The sequence below is a fragment of the Stenella coeruleoalba genome (assembly GCF_951394435.1).
Source record: "Stenella coeruleoalba genome assembly, chromosome: 1".
Classification (NCBI taxonomy): domain Eukaryota; kingdom Metazoa; phylum Chordata; class Mammalia; order Artiodactyla; family Delphinidae; genus Stenella; species Stenella coeruleoalba.
Genome location: NC_137169.1, coordinates 182,822,177 through 182,850,176, shown reverse-complemented (window position 1 = coordinate 182,850,176; position 28,000 = coordinate 182,822,177). Strand labels below are relative to the sequence as shown.

The 28,000-nt window shown below is 38.9% G+C and overlaps 1 protein-coding gene across 3 annotated transcripts; it reads left to right on the top strand.

Annotated features, from left to right (window-relative positions):
- Position 1: 1 nt before the first annotated feature.
- On the top strand, positions 2-21,459 carry ZBTB37 (zinc finger and BTB domain containing 37). Of its 3 annotated transcripts, none has more exons than XM_079939845.1 (4): positions 2-207; positions 2,002-2,958; positions 4,423-4,522; positions 11,791-21,459. In XM_079939845.1, the coding sequence occupies exons 2-4, from the start codon at positions 2,036-2,038 to the stop codon at positions 12,277-12,279; spliced, it is 1,512 nt and encodes a 503-aa protein (XP_079795971.1). In that variant the 5' UTR covers positions 2-207; positions 2,002-2,035; the 3' UTR covers positions 12,280-21,459. The 3 variants fall into 3 exon arrangements, with proteins under 3 accessions (XP_079795971.1, XP_079795969.1, XP_079795970.1); XM_079939843.1 differs by lacking the exon at positions 2-207 and adding an exon at positions 750-936; XM_079939844.1 differs by lacking the exon at positions 2-207 and adding an exon at positions 750-936 and having other exon boundaries at positions 1,999-2,958.
- The last annotated feature ends 6,541 nt before the right edge of the window (positions 21,460-28,000 follow it).

Below are 28,000 nucleotides of genomic sequence, written 5' to 3'. Positions count from 1 at the left end.
AGGGCTCCCCACCCTCCTACGGACTGAGGAGGAGGGGAAGAGAGGGGAGGGGGCGCGAGGGACGGAAAGCGCTGGGGAGGGGGAAGGGGGGCGGTGTAAGGGTGAGCGATTTCCTTCCGGCACGTCGCCCGCTCCGGGGGAGGGGGTGGGGGGTTTCACTTCCGGGACGGTGTTCCGGCCCATTCCGGCCCATTTCCACCCCCGGAGGTAGGTGCTGCTCCTTGACTGGGCTCGGGCCCCGCACAGCAGTCCCGCTGCCCTGCACTGGGGCCGCCTCGCCCGGTCTCCGCCGCAGCCTGCTCCTGGGGCGCTCAGCCATCTCCCTCCACCCCGCCTCAAGGCACCCGGAGACCTTCCACCCGCTTGGCCCCGGGCCGGGCTGAGCTGCCGGACCCGCCCCCTCGTGGGCCCCTCCCTCAGGACCCCGGGATGGGCAGCCCCCTCCCCAACGCCAGCCCGGACACACCCAGATACACACACCCACCTCTAGGCAGCTCCCCGCCCGCTTACGCCTACCGCCTGGACAGGGTCCCGGGGCGCCGCCCCCTTCCCGGTCCTCTACCCTCACCTGATTGCTCGCTTCCCGGCCGCACGCCTTGCTGCCCTCTCCGCCCCCGCTCCTCGGTGACATTTCGCCCCTCTGCTTTTTCCCCGTTCCCCATGCTTCCTAACGCGGACGAAAGCCACTCAAGTACCGGAGTGGCCAACCCCATGCAGTTCCCGATTCTCCCTCTTACAGCTCTCACCCCTCCAGTGCCGACGGTAGAGAAAGACCTTACTCCAGGGGCTTCCTCCTCACTGGGGAATTGCCGGGAAGAGCAAACAAAAAAGGCGCTGGTGTAGGCTCCAAAATAAACATCTGAATTCATGATGGCATCGACAGAGGCTCTTATTGGATTAAAAGTTTCAAAACAAACAAAAACGCTTTGGAAAAAGGTCAGATTGGCTAAAGTTGGTTTTTGAAAGCAGTGTATACACTTCCCTATTTACTGATAAGTGTGTGGTAAATGCAGGGCAATACTGTGAGCTTGTCCAGATAAGTTCCTGAAGTTTCAGGTCTTAGGTAACTGTGTATGCTCAAGTCAGTGTCTTTCTAATGGGATTTATACAGACTACTCTCTACCAATGAAGACTGTTGGATGCAGTTACAGGCTTAGTGTTTCAGCAACTTTTCAAAAATCTTTTAATGTAAAAATACTGGCCATACTTGGTAAATGCTCTGTTTTTCACCAGCTTTGGGGAACTAAATTTCAGAATCAAAGTATCATTACCACCCTGAAATTTCCAACTTTGAATTTAGATAGAGGCAGACTTATCTACCTTTACCTAATCCTGAGAGTGAACTTCTTCAAGTTCTCTGCATTTGAGTCCTGACACAACTTGGAGTTTCTCATAACCTAGAGTTTACCTCCAAGTCCTAAACCCAAAGCCTTTCTGTGGGGAGCTCTGACCCTTCAGCTTAGAAATAATGACATATTCAGGAGGGATATTAGTCACTTTATAAAATAATGAACATAACTCATGCATCAAGTAGTAAAATATTAAGGGTATCTAATCAGCCCACCTGTGTATAATTACATTTATTCTAAAAGCTTCTTTCCTTCTCCAAAGAAAACTTGTCGCCGCATTTTATATTGTGTGCAAATACCTTATGATTAACACTTAGTAAATAAAAATTGTCACACTGCTTTTTTTTACCCCCTCTATTCTGTTGAACTTCAGTTTTGATGTTATATAGCTTGTTAATAAGGAAAATGTGGGCATACCTTGAATTTTTAGAAGTCTAACAATCACTTTTTGGTTTTAATGGTGCCTTGCTGTGAAACCTAAACTACTAAACCTGTTGGTATTTCTTTTCCATGTTTAAACATAAGGAAAGTATCTCTATTTATTTGGAGATTTTGAAATTTTACCAGATAATATTTTTAAATAGGTGTGAATTGGAAAGCCTGAAGGGACTGGTTATAATTACTAAGGACAGTTCCTTTCCTCTTTCAGCAGGGTTGAATGCCTGCCTACACCCTCAGGCACGACCATGGAGAAGAGTGGGAACATACAACTGGAGATCCCTGACTTCAGCAACTCTGTCCTGAGCCATCTAAACCAGCTGCGCATGCAGGGCCGTCTCTGTGACATCGTGGTCAACGTGCAAGGACAAGCTTTTCGGGCTCACAAAGTGGTACTGGCTGCCAGCTCCCCCTATTTCCGAGATCACATGTCCTTGAATGAGATGAGTACTGTCTCCATTTCAGTCATAAAGAACCCTACTGTTTTTGAACAGCTCCTTTCTTTCTGTTATACGGGGCGGATATGCCTGCAACTGGCAGATATCATCAGCTACCTGACAGCTGCCAGTTTTCTGCAGATGCAGCATATTATAGACAAATGTACACAGATCCTGGAGGGCATTCATTTCAAAATCAATGTGGCTGAGGTTGAAGCTGAATTAAGTCAAACAAGGACAAAGCACCCAGAGGGACCTCCAGAGTCTCACAGAGTTACACCAAATCTGAACCGCTCCCTTAGCCCCCGACATAATACCCCAAAGGGAAACCGGCGAGGTCAGGTTAGTGCTGTGCTGGATATCAGGGAGCTCAGTCCTCCTGAGGAGTCCACCAGCCCTCAGATAATTGAACAGAGTTCTGATGTAGAGAGCCGGGAGCCCATTCTTCGGATCAACCGAGCAGGACAGTGGTACGTGGAGACAGGAGTAGCAGACCGAGGCGCCCGGAGTGATGATGAAGTTAGAGTTCTTGGAGCAGTACACATCAAAACTGAAAATCTAGAAGAGTGGCTTGGGCCTGAGAATCAGCCTTCTGGAGAAGATGGGAGTAGTGCAGAGGAAGTCACAGCCATGGTGATTGACACCACAGGCCATGGTTCTGTAGGACAGGAAAATTACATGTTAGGATCTTCAGGAGCCAAGGTGGCTAGGCCAACAAGCAGTGAAATTGACAGGTAAGTTTTGTTTGCCCATCTAATGGCTGTTGTGCAGACATAATTAAAGCAGGTCCTCTGTGTGATACAAAGAGTATCTTCCTTACTTGATGTTCTTAGTCAGAGTTTGTGTTGGGGAAACTGGAAGTGTGCCAAAAGACTTGCAGTCTAATTTTTTTAAAGCAGGAAGCTCCTAGTCCTGAAGTATTCACAGTGTTGTAAGAATTATGGTAAAATTAGACACTTCATGAATCAGAATAGCATCTGCAGTCACACCAGGATCAGTAATTGCCAGGGTTTCTTCGGAATTCCAGGAAGAGAGCTGGTCATCAGCTGGGAATCTGACAGCATTGCCCTTCCTTGGTATGTTCTCACACAGGTAGGTGGCCTCTGGAAGTTTCGCATTCCTTTGTAGCACTGTTTACTTTTCTTTGCCCCCATCTACCAAATTAGACGAAATATGGTACCAGCAGTGATTGTTCTTTTTAGTGTAATCACAGTAATTCTAAAGAAAAGCTTTTTGGGTGTTTTTCATTCCTTTTTTTTCACTTGTCATTTGATGATATTTTTTCTGTTTTGTCATTGAGGACAGCTGCTACCACAAACCTGACAGTTTCTTTTTTTCACCAGTGCTACTATGCCCTATGCCCCATGCCCCATTTTTCGCTTTCTAATGCATTGCAGTCGTTAGAACATTTCTTTGGGGGGAAATAACAATAATTTTAATCTAAGTAAATTGGAAGAAAGTCTCAATAGAAAGAAATATTACCAACTAAGATGGGTAATATTCTTTTCCTTTCTTAAAAATTTAAAATTGTATGAACAGTGATAACTAAATAAGCTATGATTTTGGTTCGCATCTGGTCTTGAGAGACAAGTGTGTCACAGAAATTCAGAGAGTATATACTGTATCCATTTAAGTTGGTCTTGATTAGAGTATTTTCCTTCTTGTGTCCTTAATAGTTAAAATATTCTTGAGCATAATACTTATTGTCACCCTATGTTAGCACTGTTGTCCCCCCCATCTTAGAACTGTATCAGAAATAATAGCTTAAATGCAAAGATTTTTGATCTTCATGATCTACGTCAACAGTCTGAAATATATAAAAAATTATCATGGGGCTTGGGGAAAGGATCAACCAAGAACCTAAAAGTTATATAGAAGAAACAAAATTACAGACCCAGTTTTAATTTTTTCTTTTTTGGTCTTCTGGTACTTATATAAGGATAGAAGTTTATATTTAGCCTTAGATTCACCAGGTCATATTGGCTGCATCATTTTGTATTTCTTAAATTTACTAGGGCAAGCTTTTCTTATTTCATGTATGATTCTGTATTGGCTCCATGAAAGGACTTCTTAGAAATCTGTTGTTCAGTTTGTTCCGCCTTCCTAGACTATGGGATAAAGGAGGCAGACATCACCATTTTGACACTACTTTTGACACTACTTTTGTATTAGTCCCCTTTGTGCTCTTCTTCCAACAGATTTAGCCCCTCCGGCAGTGTTGTTCCCTTGACGGAGAGACACAGAGCCAGAAGTGAGTCTCCTGGGAGAATGGATGAGCCTAAGCAACCCAGCTCCCAGGTATGTAGTTGTGGATTTAGAACTGCTGCAGTGGTTGAAGAAATTGCCACTGTGTGTGAACATAGTATAATGAATAAGAAAGGAAAGATGTAGGAGAGGTAACATTGGCCTTGTTTAATAAATACTGTATATGATTACTTTTCTCTTTATTCTTGCTTGTGAGCATGCAGGAAATACACTTTTGGTGTCAGCAGATTTGGGGAAGTAGAAAAGGATAAGATTGTGAAACTCTTTCCTGATTATAGGAGCCAGTCTATAGTCCTAAGAGTAATAAAAATAACCTCTGAAAACTACATGCAGCTAATGTAGGACCTGGGATGGAGAGAGTTTGATTTTGTACATGTGTGGATATAAGACTACATAATTATTAGTTTATATAGTATTGTAGATTTGTAAATGAATTGCTTATGCATTTTTGTGTCCTGTTTGCTTTTTAGTATGCTTGTATCCTTTCATTTATTTTCTTCCTAAATGTCCTGTTAGACTAAAATGTTCTAGAAAGGATAGGAATGATGTCTTCTATTTTATTTGCAACTCTTTTTAGCAAGTAGTATAAGTATGTAGTTGGTTGATATTTTTGGTTTTTTCTCACAGGTGTTTATCATTGAAGATTGATTTTTAAAAAGTTGGTGAACTCACCAAGTAGAACACAATAAATTGTAAACACTGTGGCCCTTTAAAAGGAAACACTGGTGGATTAAGATTGCATAGCTAATTTTTTATCTTCTGCACTATACTGATAGTATCTTGTTTAATTTTTATCTAAACCACTAGATGTTTATTGTGTATATAGTATAGTAACAGCAGTTAAGACATTGTTATAAACTGTATTTACTTGTATATTATCATGCTGTTTGGTATCAGAAAAGGAACTGCAACCATTATAGGAGAATTTTTTAGTTTTAATAAGGTGTGAGAGAAAGTGTTAGGAGCTTGGAGGAAAAGTAAGTTTACTCATATTATTAGGGCCCTTCTTCTCTTCATCTCTCAAATAAAATGTGATGACTCTGTGACCTATGTGACGGTAACTATTGTGAAAATAAATACAGCAATGAGACAGACCTTACAACTTAATGTGGGCATAAGACAGACTAACAAATACACAAAGCACATATAGATAAGGCTATATAGACTTAAGTAACTGTGTTGTGGGAGTAGGAGTGCTTAAAAGGCAGTTACAGGAATCAATATCCACTTAAGGAAAGTGTTACTCAGGGGAGTTTAAGTGTGGTTTTTAAAGTAGTTAGAAAGAGATGACTTATTCCACATATAGTTAGGATAGGGACAAAAATTGGAATTCTACAAGGTTGTTTACCTGACTGAAGCAGAAGGTACAGGCTGTAAAGAAATAGGAGATAAGTGGTATTGTCTGCAATTGCTATTAAGAGATGAGTTAATATATGCCTTAACACAGGGGTCCCCAACCCCCAGGCCTCGGACCAGTAGCGGCTCCCCATTGTCAGTGGAAAAATTGTCTTCCATGAAACGGTCCCTGGTGCCAAAAAGGTTGGGGACCGCTGTCTTAACATGGAAAGTTTATTATGACGAGTCTACTCACCAGTTACTTTTTTCCCACCACATAGAACCAAAACAGGACATGGACTTACATTGTAGTAAAAACAAATTTTGGTAGGCTTGAAGAGCTTCTTGATTATAAGGGTGATTTAACTGGAACAGAATACTTAAGGTCACTCCTTTATTCGAAATATTCTTGGCTTTTTCCTTTTTCTACCACATGAAGGTTAAAATACTTGGTCTAATTTTCCAAGTAATTTATAATCTTTCTAACCCAGCTTTTCTCACCATTCATCAGCATTAACTGTCCCAAACAGGCAGACTTTGTACCTCGGAACTCCATCAGACTTCTGTCTCTGCACCTTGAGTCTGGAATACTCTGTTCTTCCCAGGTGTCTGAGTCCACGCAAGGCCTAACTCCTAGTTCCTTCTGTCCTAACTAGCCTAGTCCTCTTTGATCTCCCCTTCTTAAACCACTGTAGCATTTATACATGGTACCATATAATTTTTTCCTAATTCTCTACTGACTCATATAAATTATTCTTTTCTTATTTACATTAATTTGTCTCCTTCTAGATTGAAATCTCCTTGAGAGCAGAGCCCACATTTTCTAATCTTAGTATCTGACATTGTCTTATCAGGTGCCCACTAAATGGGAGTTGTTTTAGCTCTAAGTAGTTTTGAGTAGCTAAGATTACTGAATAGGTGCCCAATAAAGAGACAACTACTAAATAAGGAGTTATTTAGTTCCCTGTGAAGTCCTCAGTTTGGGAGATATTTAAATAAAATTAATGCACCAATCAGATAAGTCCCTTCAGTTCTTTTAGTCTCTGATTAGTAACTGAAGATTAGGATTGTGGACAGCAGTGAAGGCCATGTCAAGAATCTAGACTGGTATTTGTTTTAGAAAATACGGGAAGCATTCATTTATATGGAATTTACTCATTGTATGGAATAATTCATTTAAAAAATAGTTTTTGAACACCAGCTACATATCAGGCACTGTCAAGTCCTGGCATATTAGGCAATATAGAATTATCCCTGTGCTTACAGAGTTTACAATCTAGTAGGGAATTGCCAACTGGGAGAAGTGAAATGATCCACTTCTTCCTGACGAAGAGAACCAGGAGGCAGCCATTTTTGTCCTTGCTTCTTTTAGAGTATAAAGGAATAAAACTACCAAAGATACATTGTTACCTTTGACAAGGACCTAATCTACATTTTATGCTCATTTATTTGCTCTTTTATTGCAATTTATTTTATTTTATTTTATTTTTTGTTGCGCTATGCACGCCTCTCACTGTTGTGGCCGCTCCCGTTGCGGAGCACAGGCTCCAGACGCGCAGGCTCAGCGGCCATGGCTCACGGGCCCAGCCACTCTGCAGCATGTGGGATCTTCCCGGACCGGGGCACGAACCCGTGTCCCCTGCATCGGCAGGCGGACTCTCAACCACTGCGCCACCAGGGAAGCCCTATTGTAATTTTATTGCAATAATTTTTAGGTGAAATTGATCATAATGTGTGAGTTTTCTGATTATGGTTCATGACAGATAACTAAAATACATTCACTTTCTGTTTGTGGATAATACTGCTATGACATTGTTTTCCTTAAAGTTAGGCAGTTTTTTTTAGGGAATAGGTATCCTCAAGATTATGAATAATATTGTGAATTTTTGTAATGTTTAATAATAGCTAACATTTATTGAGCTACATTAAGCACTTTCATTCAACGCTCATAGCAACCTATAAGGCAGATGCTAATTATATTCGTTTTACAGATGAAGAAACTGATGCACAGAGTAGTTAAATAACTTGCTCAAAGTCGAACAGTAAGTAGGATGCAGGTTTGAACCCAGGTTCCAGCACCCTTAATTTCTGTAAAGTATAACATCAGGCATTCAGGGATATCTCAAGGAATTATTATCATATTTGATTCCCATGAGAATCCAGTGGAATTGGCAAAACATATTCTAACATTTTTATTTTATGGATGGGGAAACTAAACCTCAGAGAAGTTATTCTATGCTCTGCCCATGGTCACCCAGGACCTTTTAGTGGGATAATCCCTCATTATTATTATTATTTTTTTTGGCTGTGTTGGGTCATCGTTGCTGTGCGCAGGCTCTCTCTAGCTGTGGCGAGTGGGGGCTACTCTTCTTGTGGTGTACAGGCGTCTTATTTCGGTGGCTTCTCGTTGCGGAGCACAGGCTCTAGGCGCACGAGCTTCAGTAGTTGTGGTGTGGGGGCTTCAGTAGTTGTGGTTTGCGGGCTCTAGAGCGCAGGCTCAATAGTTGTGGTGCAAGGGCTTAGTTGCTCCACAGCATGTAGGATCTTTCCGGACCAGGAATCGAACCCATGTCCCCTGTATTAGCTGGTGGATTCTTAACCACTGCGCCACCAGGGAGGTCCCAATCCCTCATTCTTTATGTGAGTGCAGTTTTGATTATCCAGGGAATTGGAGCAGAAAGAAATGTTATATGAAATAAATCAGAAATCATCTAAAGCCTTACCATTCAATGCTTGACCTCATACTGCTTCCCAAACCTGCTGAGAACCACCTCTATTCTGTTGGAAATACTGAAGAGCATTGTTAGCTAACGTGTGAAAGGAGACAACACACATTTTTAGATATTCAAGAAAGGGTATAAGATTATTTGCTAATTAGATTCATTTTTCTCCATTTAATCCAGTCAACTTTTACATATTCTCCTCTTTGCATTGTACTTTATCTCTGCTACACGTATGGAATTTTCTCCTATATATTTAAAATGCTTATATAGGGACTTCCCTAGAGGTCCAGTGGTTAAGGCTTTGTGCTTCCAATGCAGGGGGCACAGGTTCCATCCCTGGTCAGGGAACTAAGATCCCACATGCTGTGCGGCCAAAAAATAAATAAATAAATAAAATGCTCATATATATTTGTGTGTGTGTGTGTGTGTGTGTGTGTATTTTTGTTTTTGTTTTTTTCTTTTTTTGGCCATGCCGCACATCACGTAGGATCTTAGTTCCCTTACCAGGGCTTGAACCCATGCCTCCTGCAGTGGAAGCACAGAATCTTAACCACTGGACCACCAGGGAAGCCCCTATATATGTATTTTGTGTGTGTGTGTATGTGTATATAAGCTTTTTACTCAAAACATTATACATAAAAAACATATATGTGCTATATACACCCATGCACACAAGAACTTTAGAAGTCAGCAGGCTAAATAAATCAGAAATTTATGAATGGTGATATTTTAATATAGAATTTTGAATGCAAAGGATTTATAAATTCAAGATTTTTAAATTATTCATTCAAAGGAATATATTGTTCCCTCTCCCTCCCAGCTTTCAGATAGGAGGAAACCATGTTTATTTCATATGTTAAATATTTTGACTATTTAGATTGTTCATGTTCAGATTAAGTAAAACAAAATTAAGGTCTTAGCTAATTGATATTAAGGAATTATTGTGGTTTTTTTAGGTGCGATAGTGGTATTTCGATTACATTAAGAAAAAAGAATCCTCGTCTCTTAGAAATGCATACTAGAATATGTATGAAATTATGTCTGGGATTTTCTTCAAAAATAATATGAAAAAGGAGAGAAGTAGGTGAGGGTAAAGAAAAAACAAAATTGATCATGTGTTGATAATTGTTGGGTGATGAGGAGTCAACACACTGTTGTGTCTAAAACGTAATAAAAAGTTTTAAACTGTATCATTTTCCCTTCATTAAAAAAGAAATTAAATCAGAAAAAGAAAGCATTTATTTTGCAATGATGTAAAAGGTTAGTAATCTAAGTAACAATAGCAGAGTTTTAATGCTACTTTTATAATAATTGCTTTTTTTATGTCTTGAGTAATTTTATTTCAATGCAAGAAATTTAACTTAGTGGGGAGATACTTTATAAACTAAGAGAAATTGGAGGAATATAACTCACAGATTATTCTCTTTATTTTTGGCTGCATTGGGTCTTCGTTGCTGCACGCGGGCTTTCTTTAATTGCGTCAAGTGGGGGCTACTCTTCGTTGCGGTGCGCGGGCTTCTCATTGCGGTGGCTTCTCTTGTTGTGAGCACGGGCTCTAGGCGCGCAGGCTTCAATAGTTGCGGTGTGTGGGCTCTATAGCGCAGGCTCAGTAGTTGTGGCTCGCGGGCTCTAGAGCACAGTAGTAGAGCACAGTAGTTGCGCACAGGCTTAGTTGCTCTGTGGCATGTGGGATCTTCCCGGACCAAGGCTCGAACCTGTGTCCCCTGCATTGGCAGGCGGATTCTTAACCACTGTGCCACCAGGGAAGCCCTCTCTTTACTTTTAATAATCTGTTTAAATCAAACCACTACAAATAATAGGTATGTAAAATTAGATGATAATACTTCTGTGCAGTGTATTTTAAGGACACTTACCTTTACTATAAACAGTTTGAAAAGTGAATTAGCAACATCATTAGGAATATGTATTTCTCCTACTTTGTTTTGTCTGCTTTTTGTTCAGAAGTTTCATCTTTTTGTTCAGAGGGCAAAATCAGAAACCAAGTCTTTTTTTTTTTTTTTTGGTGACTTTTTTTTTTTAACTTATTTACTTATTTATTTATTTTGGTTGTGCCAGGTCTTAGTTTCGGCTCCAGAGCTCCTTAACTGTGGCTTGGCGGCTCCTTAGTTGCAGCAGTCTGGCTCCTTAGTTGTGGCATGCAAACTCTTAGTTGCAGCATGTGTGTTGGATCTAGTTCCCTGACCAGGGATTGAACCCGGGCCCCCTGCATTGGGAGCATGGAGTCTTATCCACGGCACCAGCAGGGAGGTCCCAGAAACCAAGTCTTGTACTTCTTTCTCTGTGGCACCTGTCATTGTATTTGGTGGACAATAGTCACTCAGTAAATACTTACTGAGTATCAAATTGTGAAGAGGTTATAGGAGGGAATAACCAAGTTAGTAAATTCATATCTCAGCCTAGTTTCCTTTCCCAGCTCTTTTGCCAGTTTTCTCTGAGGTCAGTTAAACTTTTATTAGTCTTTAGAATGAAGAAAATGTGTTGGTGTGGTACTAAAATATTTTGGGGTAAAAAGGAATACTGTCACCTACAAATTATATACATTTTTATAAAGCTAGTTACTTTTGGGTTAAATTTTAGTATTAATGATAATGCCATAAATATGATTTATAATGTGCTTGCCATAATGTATTCTGTACTATCCGATATAGTAGCCATTAGCCATGTCACATGTGGCTATTTAAATTTAAATTTTAGTTAACTGAAAGCAATTAAAATGAAAAATTCAGTTCCTCAGTCACACTAGCAAATTACACATGCTTAATAGCCACATGTGCCTGGTGGCAACTGTATTAGGTGGTGTGGATTATCAAGTATTTCCATCATCACAGAAAGTTGCCTAAGTTGCCAACATTGCCTAAGTACCTACCTGATTGTCTAGACTATAGTTGCAAATTAGAGTCCAAATGGATGGTATTAGTGGGCTTAGATTCTCGTACCACCACAAATTAAACATTCAGCAGGGGTTTAATAAGCATGCAGTTTTTCAGCAAGAAAGTAACTCAGCTGTCCTGTTCTTTTATGGTAATGGAATAGAGTGGCCTCGATTTTTTTTTTTAATTTCTATCTTAACATCTTTACTTTTTCATAGTAATTAATTTCCTATTTGGATCGCTACAAAAAATAAGCATATAGCTAAGTAACAGAGGTAAAAATAGATTTGATGTCTTTTACTCTATATACGTAATAATACATATTCTTTCTTATTGTCCTCACCTGGTACAGGTAGAAGAGTCAGCAATGATGGGAGTAAGTGGCTATGTGGAGTATCTCCGAGAGCAGGAAGTATCTGAGCGGTGGTTCCGGTATAACCCCCGTCTCACCTGTATCTACTGCGCCAAATCTTTCAACCAGAAGGGGAGCCTGGACCGCCACATGCGCCTGCACATGGGGATTACACCATTCGTCTGCCGCATGTGTGGCAAGAAATATACCCGGAAAGATCAGCTGGAGTATCACATCCGCAAGCACACAGGCAACAAGCCCTTTCACTGTCATGTTTGTGGCAAAAGTTTCCCCTTCCAGGCCATCTTGAATCAGCACTTTCGCAAAAACCACCCTGGCTGTATACCCCTGGAGGGGCCTCATAGCATCTCCCCTGAAACAACTGTCACATCTCGGGGACAAGCCGAGGAAGAGTCACCTTCACAAGAAGAGACAGTTGCTTCTGGGGAAACTGCCCAGGGCTCTGTGTCCACTACTGGGCCAGATTGAAACAGCGAGGAGGTGGGGCAGACTCTCTTCCCCTTTGGGCCGTAAGTAACCAGCATCACGGCCATGGGCTGGTACTTAGATTCACAAAATGCCACAACACCAGATCAGAAGATGTTAGCAAGATGTTGTATCAGCAACATACACAAAAGCACTAGAGGCTCTTCCCCTCTTTCTTCCCACCTCACACTTTGGAAAATAATCAAGCAAATCAACTTTCTAATTCAGGGATCAACAGCCTTGGTTTGTTAACTTTATAAAAAAAAAAATTTTTTTTAACAAAACAATGATAAGTGATCATTTATCTACCAGTCATGTTTGAACACTGTACTTTGGTCCATATCACCCTGGTGGCTGTAATTGCCCAGATCTGAAAAATGAAGCAGGAGCCTTGGTCATCTGAACCAGCCAGCCACAAGAGAGAAGGAAGTAATCATGATGGTGATGATGAGGGGGAATTTCTCTTCTTCCTTCCCTGCCAGAACATGCAGTTTCTTATCTCAAGAAGGGGGAAAAAAAAAAAAAAAGAATCCCAGTGGTTCTTTGTGTTTTGAAAGGTTAGATTAATCTTTGCCCTGACAAGGCGTCTGATACTTTGCCTGATTGTTTCATGTATGCAGCCATCTTGGAGCAGTATTCTAATGGGCAGCATCACCTGAAGCACTTTAGGCACCTGGAAGTGAAATGAGCAGCAAAGTGTTTGCAATATGTAGTTCTGCATTTGGGGCCTGGGTGTTGTGTTGAGGAAGGGGGGAGCAGGGAAGGAAGTGTTTTTGCTCTGCAATTATCAAACAGCACAGAGGCAGCCGTACTGCAACTTCCTGATTGGTATTTGTAAGCCATAGTGCTTATATATCTTAAGGTGTTAGGAAATGGCTCTAGTCCAGATGAGTTAACGCGTAAGGCTGACTACCAAAGTTTCATCCAGCCTCTTCGGCTCCTAGCTTCACATAACAGCAATATTATGCATCAAAAATGTCACTTTACAGTGAAATGAGCCTGGATTGTATTTTTAAATCCACAGGTCTCCATATTTGATAACTTTTATATGACATTTTAAACACACTTTTTTCGCAATATTGTGGTTGTAGAAATTCAATATTATGCTTCTTACTGCAACTACAGTTCCATTTCCTTCTACATATGTGATAGTTTATATTTTCAGTCCAATAGAAGAACCTCACTAAATCCATGTCTTGCGTCTGCAAACTTAGTAATTCGTAAACCAACCATCAGCAAATTGCTGGTGACTCCAAGAGCTTTGCTTTTTAATAATACACTACAGGGCATTTACCAGAAAACATCATGCACAATCATGTTGCAATAAATTGATCAAGGGATTGATTTTGATCAGGTTTGGTTACTTAATCATTCCTAAGATTTTTAAAACTTCAAGGGACCTTTTTGGTAATTCTGGGTATTTCTGAGATTCTTAATCCAGCACTGAGAGTCAGAAAGAATTTACCGAACATGTAGAGCTTTAGATGCCCTGTCTTGCGTGCAGAGAATGAAGGAGGATTATTAAGGGATGCAGGCAAGTAGATGCTTACAAGTTACAGTGCAAATAGAAAAGAGAAAAATCTGTAGCTTCTCTTAATTGATCATTAATTTTTTACAGAGTATTTAAATATGTAGTGGTTTAAGAAATTGTTTTGGTGCAGGGGCATAGATGATTGTAAAAGAGATTTGGGAGAGGGGCTGATCATGCCTGAACTGGTGGTGAGCCATTTGTGAGAACATTAGTAGTGTGCTCCCTTCCTGAGACTGCTTGGGTATGTGAAAAAGTGGGTAGGAAAGAATGGCGTTGCTTTGATGATAGGAAGTTAGAATGCAAAGGGTAATTCTTAAGCAATCTGAGACCTGTACATACATATACAGCTGCACCATATCACTAATGAACGGTTATTTTTTCTTCTGGAAAAACAATGCATCTTTTAATAGGAATGCAATAATGCTACCATTTGATTAGAGCCTACCCTTAAACATTATGTTGAAGCCGTATTTTGTCTTCAGAAGACATAGACTATGGCATTCTCCTCTTTAGATGGGCAACAGCATGATAGGGTGAAAACTGTCGCCTAGGGCCGTCTTAGGGACCAACTATGCTCTGTGGCATAGAAAAAGTAGAGTTGAAATTAGACTGAAATCTTTAAGGAAACATTTCAGCTGGTAATCAATGCTTTCAGTGGACAGATTTTGCCATTACTAAATAGGGAGGTGAGAGGTACAGAATATGCTGCTTTAGATGGAGCTTTTAAGCCTACCAAAAATTGTTAAGTCCATCCTACTTTTCAGAAGTATTATGCTGGAAAGTTCTATATTGCTTTGTTAGTTTCTTAGATGTTATTTGAGAAAATAGAGCTATTTAAACTATTACCAAATTGTAAAAGTGAGGTGCAGTAATTTCTGTAAAGAGAAACTTTGCAGCATTTGTCAGTACTCCATCCAGGGTTAGCAACAAACATTTTAAATGAAGTAGGGACTGTCTGATAGATGTGGAAATGCTATGAGTGTTTGATGGGTTCCCCCTCCCTTTTTATTCACTGCTAATAGGTTTTTGCTGTATCTGTACTGTGAATAGAGTGCTTCTCGGTCATCTAGGACCACATCAGCACAATCGTGTTTGCTGGTTCTCTCCTCTTAACTGGCCTAGGGCAGAGCCATGAAATTCATGAAAATTCAAGCCAGCCTAACTTTTAAACAAATATACGTTTCTGAAAGCAGTTTCCCCATTTTAGTTAGAAGAGATATTACTCTAAATAACTATCCAAGATTCTTATCCAGGTTCACTGTGACATTGTCCTAGTTCTTAGCTAACATCACTGTAGGGTCATAGGAGTTAGTAGTGTTCTATCTACCTTAATGAATAGCTATATAGGTGTGTGCACAGAGGATACCTCTCTTAAGGATGTACTAAATGGACTTTAGCTAATGCTGAAAACTCATTACCAAATTTTAACTTGCACGTGTCACCTTGTGAAGGGAACAGCATTAGCAGTGAGAGCTAAATCATCATTAAGTACTTTAATGCCATGAAATAGCAAACACTGGGACTGTTTTCATTTATTGAGTAGCACTTAATAGCAAAGGAGCTACCCAATATTCTCAGCAAAAGAAGAGAGATGACAATATATTAATCTGCTTTCATTCTAAGAGGTACCTTTTATTCTCTCTCAGAACTCTGATACCAGTTTAAAATATGGCATTGGCATGAACAGTAATACTGTACTTAGGCAGAAGGCTCTTTCTAATGACTTGTTCTCTCTTTACTCAGAACCATATTTACCTCTGAACTGAGTTGAATTTTACTTTATGTGAGTTGCAAACTACCCCCAAGCTATCCGTTATACTAGAGGGTCAAATCTAATCTTGAATGTGTAAAAATAAATTCGTTCCTGAAGGATAAAAATTGGAAAAGAAGGGAGATAGTAGTTAAGGGAAGTTTTCTTGTTGTTACTTTTTGGGTTTTTTTTTTCAATGTTTCCAGTTCCCTCTACATCATTGAAACAGGGTTTTCCAAAGATGGCATGACAATAGAAATAAACCATTTTCCTACTAACTTCATAGTTGAAATCAGGCCTTGGTTGGAAGTGGTTTTATGGAAGAGTGAAATAGTGAACATCATCCTTAATAGCTGAATAGTCTTTAGTCAAGAAATAACTTTTGAAAAGTTTTAGCTGTTACTTAACACTAATTTTGTTTTAACTGGTAAAAATGATATTTTATTTGACTGGAAGATCTAATTTAAAGAAATGAAAGCAATGGGTAATGGAAAGGAAATTAAATTGAACAAAGATAAAAGTCTTCTAAGTCATAGTGGAAAGGCATTTAATCAGGAAGGAGTTGGAATCTTAGAAGTTTTTATTTTTTCAGCTGCAACAGATGTGGGGTTTTTTTCTCTTCCTCAAATGTTCTCCTTATCTGTATACTTACTCATTCAGTATTTTGGTTGCTGAGATTTAGAGAAGGGACAACTAGCAATTAAACCAGGTAAATCCCTTAATTTGAGAGGATGCCCCTTAGTATATCTCTAGGATTTAGTAATTAGATCAAGGTTCAGCAAACCATAGCCCCCAGGCCAAATCCTGAGGTCACCTGTACTGTAAAGAAAGTGATAGTGGAATAAATCCACACCAATTCGTTTTGGTATTGTTAATGGCTACTTTCTGCAATAGTGGCAAAGTTGAGTACTTTGACAGAGACCACATGGCCTGCAAAGCTTGAAAACAAAAGTTTGCCAAGTCCAGAATTAGATTTGAAACAATTACACCACTGCCTCTCAATTTGTCACTCTTGCCATTTTGCCTTTATAATAATAGTTTGGTTGAGGTTTTAAATTCATATTGCCGTATATGCATCAGTTTCTTGAAAGAGGTTGCCATCTTTTTCTAGATCCTTGTCTCATTTGTGCTCCTTCTTGAATCCCATTGCTTTAAAGCATTTAGAGTAGGCCTTATGATTTGTCCTTGCCTTAAAGCTGCATTAAAGTTTAGGATGGTAATTACAGATTTAAGAAAGTAATTTTTTAAAATAATTCCCATGCATAATAATGTAGGGTTAAATGAATACCATGTTTACCTAAAGTGCTGTAAGAAAAGTAATGTTTTTATAAGTGTTTTGCCATTTCTCTAAGTTAACATAATAATGATGATGGCAAGAATGAAGTTATTCCCACTAGTATTAAAATTTAATTTCTGTTATGAATAAGTGGTTTGATTCTTATCCAAAGTACTGTTTCTCTAGATTAGAAACCTCTACCCATTTCCTTTACTATAAATCTTCATTTCCTCAAGTAAACTCACTCTGTTCCATGTGGAATAGTAAAAAGCCAAAATCTTCCTTTTTTTTTTTTAAGTCAGTGTTTTAAAACATAATGAAACATCTGAAGATTTAAAGTTCTTTTTAGACCTACCTTCCAATTTCTGTTATAGTTTGTAATGCTTCTAAATCTGTAATGGGCCATTATGTATTTGATTTGTGAATGTTCATTCTTACTGTTCAAATAGCTTATTTATGCCAGATGTGGAAAAAATGGAAAATGTTAGGATGATAATAAACAGAATTCCTTGCAAGAGGAGAATATAATTGCTCCCCATTTGGAAACAATACATGGACTTCTGAGGTAAATTTATCTGGGCAAAGTGTTCTAGGCCATGCTGATACAATACAGTGGATTTGATTCTTATTTTGTTGTGAGCTCTACCAAGACATACGAAGTTTGGATGAGTGACCTAGCCGCATATATGGCACCTCTTCAGTAGGCATTTTATTCTTAAAGTTGCCTTTTTTCTAAGTTGGATATTAGTAGGTTTTATATGTTACACCCTCCAAGTAATAATAATCTTCATCTAGAAGGTTCCAGAATATTTGCTTAGGTGACATCTGCCTTGTCTTAGAGCACTTATAGTAATAGTGAGTTCTTGAGATTTTGGAGTGCTGCTTTTCTGGTTAATTTGGGATTCTGATGAATCTGGGGTAGAGGACTTGTGAAAGAAATCGTATTTAGGTAGCCCAGTGAATCATCTGCATCCACCACCATTTGAGGTCTTGGTAATAGATGTCATTTAAATACGAATCTGTTGAAAACAATGGAGTTTGCCAAGCATTATGACTTCTTTGATAATTATCAGTCTTATGTTGCTTTGCCTCCTTTGCTTTTTAGTGTCTGTTTTCACTCTTATTCTTAAGTGGTGCTTTTCCCAGGGCCAGTCTTTTTACTTTGCATTAAGTATGTTTTCTTGCTCAGGACAAGCCAAAGTTGGATATTTTGAGTACTTTCAAACCCGACTTAATTACATTCCAAAGGATGTAATTGTTGATAGGAACAGTGATATCAAAACCTGCAAGATATCTGTACAGACTAGCCAGTTTTGTTGTGTAGGCAGACTATCTTTTCCCTCAATTGTAAGGAACAGCAATAACTTAGAAGGCAAATATTACCTGAAATATACAGTATATTCACAGAGTGTGCATATATAAGATAAATAAATATCTTACATCTTCTCCATTATCTGTATAATAAATACCTCCCATAGTAACATAATTAAGAAAGGTCCATTAGCTCAAACAGTGGAAGTTTTAAAAACAAAGCTTAGTTACAAAGGCAGAGCAGTTTAGGGAAAAAAAAACAAGAAAACACTTTTCTAATGCTTTTTTCATGTCTACTCAGTAAGTCCTGTTAAGGAAGCTAGAATTCACCACCCAGTTAAGAGAGAGATTTGTTCAGTATCTCATATGACCAACAACACAATTTAATATACTGTGAATTTTAGAATCTCAATCCATAATGCGGGAAGTCAAACTATGTATCTCATAGGAAAATGTTCCCTGTTCTATGAAATCACTTATCTTAAATGGTAGGTAGCATACAGGAGAATCTGTTCCATTAAGTAAATTTTTGTTCCATTAAGTAATTTTTGGTACCAGATAATCTGCTTGGAATTTGTATAACAAAATTGATTTTAGACATAGTTTAGATGTGGCTTCCTATACTTGAGAGTCCTAAACCCACTTGGTTAGAGGCTGGTGTATACTTTTAAAAGCCTGCACTTTTCACTACAGAGATAAAAGATCAAAAAGAAGGGGACAGAATTAACCATACTAAGTGCTTTAGGGACATAATTGCAGTAAATTCTCAAGATAATCCTATGAGGTAGTAATGGTAGTAACTAAGAATAGCGGACTTTAAGTGTTTACTATGAGTTAGGCACAGTTCTATGTGCCTCACCGTTAACTCGTCTAATCCTTATGACAATCCCATTAGGGTAGATACTGTTATTATCCTCACTTTAGAGAGAAAGAAATGGAGACACAGAGAGGTTGACCTAGGCAGTCTTTCACTACACTTGACATTCTTAGTAGAGTATGTTGCCTTTAATAGGTGTAATTATACTACATTTTATAGATGAGGAAACTGTTGAGCCCAAGATTACACAATGGATAAACTGCAGAGCCAATATTTACCTATCTGATTCCAAAGCCCAGGCTATCTCCAGTACATCGTGTTAACTCTGTTTACTTATAAAGTTGGAGTGAACTAGAATATACAATAGCCAGTAACAGCACTGCTTTTAGTGAACTTTTAATTCAGGAATAAGTGATTGGAAGATTTCTTCATGAGATAAAGCAGTTGACCTCTGAGCAGATGTTGAATGATGAATTTTTTCTGGGGATATTGCCCACCAATTTAGAGGAGTCACCCATTTGGTAGTTCTAATTGTGAATGAGTGATTGAGTTACTACCAAGGCAAAAATTAAAAGATAGATAGCATTCCAGTTATCTATTGCTGTGTAATGAACTATCCTAAACCTTAGTGACTTAAAATAGCAACTACTTTATATATCGCATGATGTTGTGAATCAGAAATTCAGGAAAGGCTTGTCTAGGCAATTTCTTGCTCCCTGTGGTGACAGCTCAGGTCACCTGGTAGTATTCAGCAGGTGGTTGGACCGGTCAGGAGTGTCCAAGATGATCTCACATTCCTGACACCTTGGTAGGGAGGGCTAGAAGAATAGGCCTAGCAGGCCTCCTCTCCCTCTCTGGAGTCTCAGGGACTCTCCATCTGATCTCTCCATCATAGTAGTCAGAGTTATGAAATGGCAGCTCAGGCCTCCAAGAGGCTGGGCAGAGGATGCCAGTCCTCTTCAAGGCCAGGCCCAGAGCTATCATAGAGTCATCACCATACACTATTGGTCAAAAAAGTCACTGGTCAGCCCAGATTCAAGGGGAGAGGAAATACCTTACCACTTGATGGAAGATGTGTCAAGGATTTGGGGCCAACTTTAATCTGTTATAGGTAGCATTAGGTTTTTTTGATTTGTCTTAACTCTTGTGTGTTCATTTAGGTCAGTTGTTTATGCCATAGAAACCATTTCTTATATCTACCATGGGTCAGTAAAGGAGCTAGAAGGAGAATGAGACAAATACCTGGAACAGATTTCTTTAGCTTCCCACCCCGAGTTTCATTTATGTTATAGCAAAATTTCCATTTTTTCTTTTGTTCCAAGTTCCAAATTATGAGCATTTGCCGTTTTTTGTTTTTTTTTTTCCTGTGAAGCCACAGTAACTGTCTATGCTAAACCAGAAATACTCTAGAGGGAATAAAAAGCTTGCTGTTACAGACCTAGATTTATTAGAGATGTCAGCTGTGTTTAATTTACAAATAGGCAAGAACTCCTGTGGTATGGAAAGTTTATATGGCTGCTATATCTGTTTCAACAGGAGTTTCTATTGAGTGGCTAGATGGATTATATTCTTGAGATGATTGCAAGTTTTGCCTACATATCCTACACATCTTTACTGCCACCATACCACCTCTGGCACAAATTTGTGCTAGGAGAATAGGTTCATTCCATTTATATTACCTTCCATATGGGAAAATCCGTTGCCCAGTTTTATAGTTGTGAATCTTTTAAAATTATCAGTTGCTATCAGCTTCTGTTATATAGAATAACAAATCATTGAATTTGTACAATTTTTGGTTAGACTTGTCAAATTTAGGATGCTTTATTTAAATTCCTGCTGGCTTATAAATGGACTTTTATTTCCTTCAGAAGAAATAATGGCAGAGAATGGATTCTGCTCTAAAAATGATCATCCCCAAATGAATACACTTTCTAAGAGAAGAAAGGTTTGGTATTATCTATCCATTCCATGTATAGTGGTTTCCTAGAGAATTAGTTGTGAGGGCTTCTTGCTGGTCATCCCCAATTATCATATAGTGAAGAGATCTCTGTTTCCCGGTCAGGCCTCAGGAATTACAAATACAGGATATAAAAGGGGTACTCAGGGCTGAAGACTTAATTTAGGACTCTAGAAAATTCTGGAAAGAGAAAAGAAAGACTTCGGCATTTGTAGTTGAATAACCAGGGTTGGAATGTTTGATTCATTTAGGCATCAGGATTAATTAGATTTTATCATATAATGATTGGGGCAAATTTTGATGAATAAAAATAAAATAGCCTTAACATTTTCTTTTTTATCCATATTTCCACTCTGCTGTACCTCAAAGTCTGCTTTTTGTGACAGAGAAGGCTTTGAAAATATACTCCCAGGGAATGAAAAATTGGTTCTAGGTACTTTTGCTAGAACCATCTTTGCCATAGTCAACTTTGCTGCAAGCATTTTCACCTTATAACTAATTCGCTGTAAGGCAATTTTGCCATAAAAGATAAAAAATAAAAGAGGGACATTAAAAAGGACATAATGCAGCATGAAAAATGAATAACAAAATTAAAAAAAAACTTTATTGCAAAATACAAAATATTTGAATACCTCTAAAATGTGTGTAGATTCATGGCAATCCTGCACAAATAACTGATTTTGTGTGTTGTACCTAAGCACTTGTCTTCCAGGTCTTTCATTCTTAGTATTTTATACTTTTTTTTTTTTTTTTTTTTTGCTTGTTGATTCATCTCCTCATTCAGCATTGTTCTTTTTCTTTTTGCTTAAATTTCTTCCTTCATTAAGAGAGGTATCAGTTTCCAAATACCAGGATGCATATTTGTAGCCAAGCTTTGTATTGCATCGTGAAAGCCTCTGCACTGTTGTTTGTTCTTGGCATTTTGTCATATGTCCATTCATAGACTTTCCAAAGTTCTGTGAGAAATGTGGATTCAACTCTGCACCTTTGAGGCTTTTGGCCTCTTTATCCTCCAATGTAGTGTTTCAAAATAAGAAACCAACTCCTGGGGCAAATCATCATTATCTGTCAGCTCAATAAAGGCATCAGTAATGTTGCTAACTGGGAGAAATGCCAGTCGAAACCAAACTATCAAACCAAAAACTCATCCAGTTATTTTATCTTTTGGGGCAAAAACTGTCTTATGACCAATTAGTTATGCTGTGAAAATGTTTGCAGCAAAGATGCTTATAGTGAAAATACTGGACACTTGAAAAATATTTGATAATCTATGAAGATGCCACTCATTCGGTTTCTTACAGCTCTTTGGGCCCTCCTCTAGATTCTCTGTGACTCTTAAATTTGAAATCATCTGGTGGTTGCACGAAAACTAAGTATAGTTGTTTCTTGAACAATGTGGGAGTTAGGGTGCCGACCTCTGCAAGTGGAAAATCCCCCTATAACTTATAGTTGGCCTCCGTTTCTGTGGTTCCTCTGCATCCAGGGATTCAACCAACCACTGATGGTGTAGTACTGTAGTATTTACTATTGAAAAAAACCTGGCTATAAATGGATCCATGCAGTTCAAACCCATGTCGGTCAAGGGTCAACTGTACTGTGATCTCAAATTGAAAAAGAGAACAAAGTCAGAAGGGAACCTGCAGACTGACAAAATACTTATTCTTTCTTTTCAGCATCACAAGTCTAAACCATTTAATAACCACATCCTGAGAAATTCCTTAAGGTTTAGATTTCTGCTTTTAGCATATCTTGTGGCAGATGTTTTGACATTTTTGAAGGTGATCTACTGAGTTTCCTATAAATAGAATCCTAACTACAGTGGTTCTTAAAGAACCACTGCAAAAACAGAATTACAACACAGGGAACAAAGCTTAAAATGTGTTTCCTCTGGAAGCCAAGATGCTAAATCAGGAGTCACTACATGTGGCTGGAATCCACCTCTAGAATGGCTATCAGCCAGATAGCAAAGATATTTAGAATTTATATGGTATTTGATATTTTTACAAAAATGATTTTAAATCATGTAACTTGAAGTTTTAAAAAATGAGCCTGTTTTCTTTTTGGAAAAGTGGGCCAATAAAAATAACACTAATATAATTCAATTGTATATGCATGTGCATTGAACACAGAGTGGTATACTAAAGATAGTTCATGCAAATAACTTTTGTGGGAAGTTTGGCTATTTTCTTAATACCTTTTTTTCATAAATGTATGTTTATAAATATATTTACTCATCCACTATGACCTTGGTAGCTTTAGAAGCATTTTGTTAGCTGTATCATTGATTATAAAAATCAAATTCTTGGCATAGTAGGCTATGAGAGCTTTTAGTTGCTTTGTTTGTATTTTGGCTAAGAAAATTGTTTCTTGCACTTTCTATTTATAAAGATGTTATAACACTTTGCACCCACTTAGTGCAGCTGTTCTTCAGCGACATAAGATGTAGGCGTTAAAGTGAAATGTATGTTTAGAAGCCTGGCAAAAGGAGGTATCTCAAAAGAACAAATTTGGCTTGCATCTACCTGAGAAAAGCTGAGGATAATATAAAATTTAGATTGAAAGTGTCTGTTGGGCTAGGTGTACAGTTGCTGCAAGTTGCAATATCATTGTGAGTTGCCAGCTATGTGTATGTGATTTTATGTATGTATGTGAGAAAAAGGTGTCTGATGAAGGCAGATAAGTCAGTGTAGAAAATTCTACCTCCCATTAAAGACTGAGAATATTCCAAGATTGCCCTGTAGCCCCTTAGGCAGGAGGCTGGATTCCTCAGCCACCATCCACCCCATTCTCTTGTACTCACTTCAGCTCCTCTACCTCTGAGCACTTGGCTGAAGATAGAGTGTAGCTTTCTGTAGCAAGCAAAGGAAAGCCAGACCCAAAATATAGAGACTGCAGTATCTCACTTCTTGTCATGTTCAGATGTCAATGTTTGGTTTCATTGCCCAAATCAAACAGAACGCTTGGGTTTAGTGCTTTTATCCACTGGCTTCTATTTGGCAAGAGTAGCCCGTGGAAGTGGAGTCTTTCTGTTGTTTTTAAAGGTGCACTCAACTCCTTTTAATGATGTGAAAATTTTGTTTGAATCCTGAGGGTTTTTTTTTTTTAAATTGCCATTTGCAGTCCATTTTGGGGGACTGGAATATCAACCATATTTTCCTGATAATGAGCCTTCTGCCAATATCTTAACTTGCAGTTTTGCATGCAGTTTTTTGGATGACCTGTTTTGCTTTTAGACACTCCGAAGAGAGATTTTTCTGGTTTTAATGCCAATACTGTTAAAATAGTCAGGATGGCCTGTTGTGGGTGTCAGGAAATTCAGTTTTGGAAGTAAAATGCCACTAGGCAGGCCACCTAATCTTTAAATGCAGTTGTAGCACTCAACTGATTTGCTGTTTGGGGCACAAGTACACTGAGCCAAGTCAGGATACCTACCGTGTGAACATTTGTTACAGCTGAGGAAGGACTACTGGCCTTTTCAGAAATATCCCAGAATGCTTTCCACCTTTTCATTTCTAATGCACTGGCTGGTTGTAATTCCACACAGGGATTCTCTGATTAGGAGTGAAAATGAGAGAGTGATCCATTTTCAGATTTTTAGAGGTTGGCATCTGTGTTTTAGGTACTAGCTGACAAGTATTTACTTTCCTGGTGACTGGGTAGGGCAAGTGACAATACAGTGTGAAATTCCAAATGAGACAAGCAGTACTCATTGGTGACAACTGATATAGTAACATTCGCCTAAATACAGTATGAATGCTATAGGGAGATAGGCAGTAAAATCATGTGAATCTATTCACCACAGCTATTTTTTTTCTAACTATAGAATCATTGTCAACCTATAAGCCATGCTCCTAATATCCTAGACTCAGGAATTAACTCCTGCTGGCTTATCTTTTGTTTGTGCGCAGAGTTTTGGCCTAGGCCTGTCCCGAGCTGTTTTGCTACAAACACATACTTAAGGTGCAGTCTTACTAAGTCAATAATATACTGTCAGCAGTGCAGCCTGTTTTACAGCCACAGTGATTTATTGAAATACAAAACAAACAAAAAAGTGAGAAATGCCTAGGTAATTTGTTTGAGGCATGTTAAATCTGTTGATCTGGGAGGAAGCATAGAGTCTTATCTTTCTTCTATCTGGCTTAGGTGAACAGTGACCTTAGTGCTTTCTGTTACAGAGCCAGTTGACCTAGGCAAGTAGTTCTCCATCTTGGCTGCACATTAGAATCACCTGGGGCATTTAAAAAAGTACTGATGCCTGGGGCCTCCTCTAGACCTTCACGTTTAAGTGGCCTGCTGTGCAACCTGGGCTTTAAAAGCTCCTCAGATGATTTTAATGGGCAGCCAAGGTTGAGAATCATTTTCTAGGTAGTCCTGAATGGTCTTTGGCAGGATAACCTCTACCTGGTTCTCTTTTGTCATAAGATACCTTTATTGGTATCCCAGGCATGGCTCTGAGTTTAAAACTTAGAGTGGGCCAAGGCTCAAGTGGTAAAATGGATCATTTATTTGTCCTCGGAGTAATTCAGTAGAGAGATGTTGCCATCCACCCAGTTTCCTCTCTATACCAAAGTATGCATAAGTCAGCAAAACAGATTTTCAAAGTCTGCTCCCTAGAATCCTCTTTCCCTTGCATATGTGATTTAAGTGGAGATTTTTTTTAACTCTGCTAGCTGAAATGGAGCGCTTGAACTTATTAAGAGAGCCAAGCCCAAGCCACCTAGGGTGATTTTTATTTGTAAAGTAAGCAGGTGGCATTGTTAATGAAGAAAAAGGAGGGCCCTTTCTGGGGTGATGGTGATGTATTTGATTGTTTCTTAGCCTGTCTTCTAAGTGGGATTTCGATGTAAAGCGACTTTCACTTTTCCGTGTTTCTTTGTGAATTAAATGCACTAGCTAAGGCGTAAATATTTGAGTTTTACATGAAATGTGAAGTGAGTCATTTCAGCATATTTGTTCCAGGATATCAAAGACTTAACCCAGTAATTCCCAAACGAGTTTTCATATCTTTCATTCTCCCACCCAGGTATAAAGATACCTGCCCATGGCAACCTCACACGTGATAATGGGGAGGGGAGAACTGTTTGATTATCCTTAAAAAAGTGAGAATCACCATTCAAACTAATTAGCTACCAAGTGATTTCTAATTCATGAAAGAAATTTGTGTTTAAGAGCAAGTTCAAATATAGCAGTCTCTCATCTGAGAGACTGCTGGCACTGTAGAAATTTTCATTCATATATTGCCTACAAATAATTGATAATTTCAATTTCAAATAGGTGGTGTGTTTGAGAAGAAAAAGTGGGTGGAAGGAAAAATTGCTAGTGCAGAGGACTGAATTAGCATCAGGCTATGAAATTTCATTAAAATAACATTAAGGCCTGGCTGTTTGCTTAGCATGTATATGCTGCAATGTCAGAGAAAAACGCCTCCTATGCCTTAGAAGATTTGTGAAGGCTTCCTTATATTGTGTGGAATAGAAAAGCAATAGCCTTTGAGACTTGTTTGCATCCGGAGAGTAGCCCATTAGGGTTTTCATACTGAGGAACATGGTGGAGTACTGTGAAACACTGTTGAACTTTATGCAGATCACACCGCACTGGATTTTAAGATTTAGGGAAGGAGAGTAGAGGAGGAGAAGGGGGAAGTAATGGTAAAAATATACAGAGAGAAACTTGTACTATATTTTACACCAGTAATGAAAGAAATTCCCTATCAGGAATTCTTTATCAGGACTGTGAAGCTCTGCCAAGTTCTTCTGTCCTACTGACTGGCTTGCTGATTCCTCTTAAACCTTTAAGAAATCCCTTCTGAAAGAGCTAAACAAAAGCTGGTCTGACTGCAGTTTCACCACCCTGTCCCATCCCCCTATTCACAACAAAAGAAAAACATTCCCAAACTATAGGCAAAAGAAATGTCTCAGTCCGTTAACTTTTCATCCTCTATGGTCTATGTTCACTGTTTTAGCCTGTTGAATTATTTTGTGATCTAATGGCAGAACTTAAATAGATCTGCCAGATCAGTCAGGAATCAATGGCTTCTCCTTTAAGAAATCTTAAAATCAGAACTCTCAATTTTTGGCACGTCAGCATAAGTGAGTAAAGGGAGAAGTAGGTTGAAAGAGCACTTAGGGAATTCCCTGGCGGTCCAGTGGTTAGTGGGTCCTTGGCGCTTCCACTGCCAAAGGCCTGGGTTCAATCCCTGGTCAGAGAACTAATAAGATCCCGCAAAGCCACTTAGATTTCCCTTAGATATCCTGGCTTCTCATAATTTCAGGTGGGACCCACTTATGCTCTGTCTCTGAGAAGAAAAGACAAGACAGAGGGTTCTAAGGTAGAAAAGTCAATGTAGCCGAAATATGGTTTCCTTCAGATGGATATAGTCGGAAAGAAATCTGTCCACCTGTTCTCAATGGTGCTTATATGGTGGGTGACAGCTGTCTCCCATCTACCTGTCCCTGGCACTGTGCCTTCCCACTGGTCACTGTGAAAAGCAGATCACACTGGACTCAGAGGCCAGAATCCAGGACAATTTCCCCCTTCTCATCACTTCTTCATACAGCTAATAATGTAGCATTTACTTCTCTTTGGAAAATTCTTGGGTTTGTCCCCCAAGAAATAGTAAAGCATTTATAGGAAAACAGAAAGTAAGATTCTGGTGGTAGCTATCAAATAAAGAGATTACAGGAAAATTTTAACTTCCCCTCAGCTGATATTTATTGATAGCAAGGACCAACTATGCCTCCTCATCCTGAGTTTCTAAAGGCTACCATAATATTTCTAAGCAACAAACTTATCTAACATTTTTTCACAACTTGTTAATCAAGGATTCATATTAAAACAGACAATCAATTTCTAAAATGTTGTTATCCCTGAAAGGGAATGAGATAGAGTTTTTAACTAGAAGAACCTACCGGTCTGTTTTTTCCCTTTGAAAAAACTAACATTTGAGGTTTGTGTCTTTCATCTGAAGCGATTACTCCATTAATAAAGATGCCTCAGAAAAGTCGGTGAGCCAGGCTAGCACTCTTGCACCTCTGAGGGTGCTGGACTGGGTTTGTACATCTTATTTCCTTAGAGAATATCTG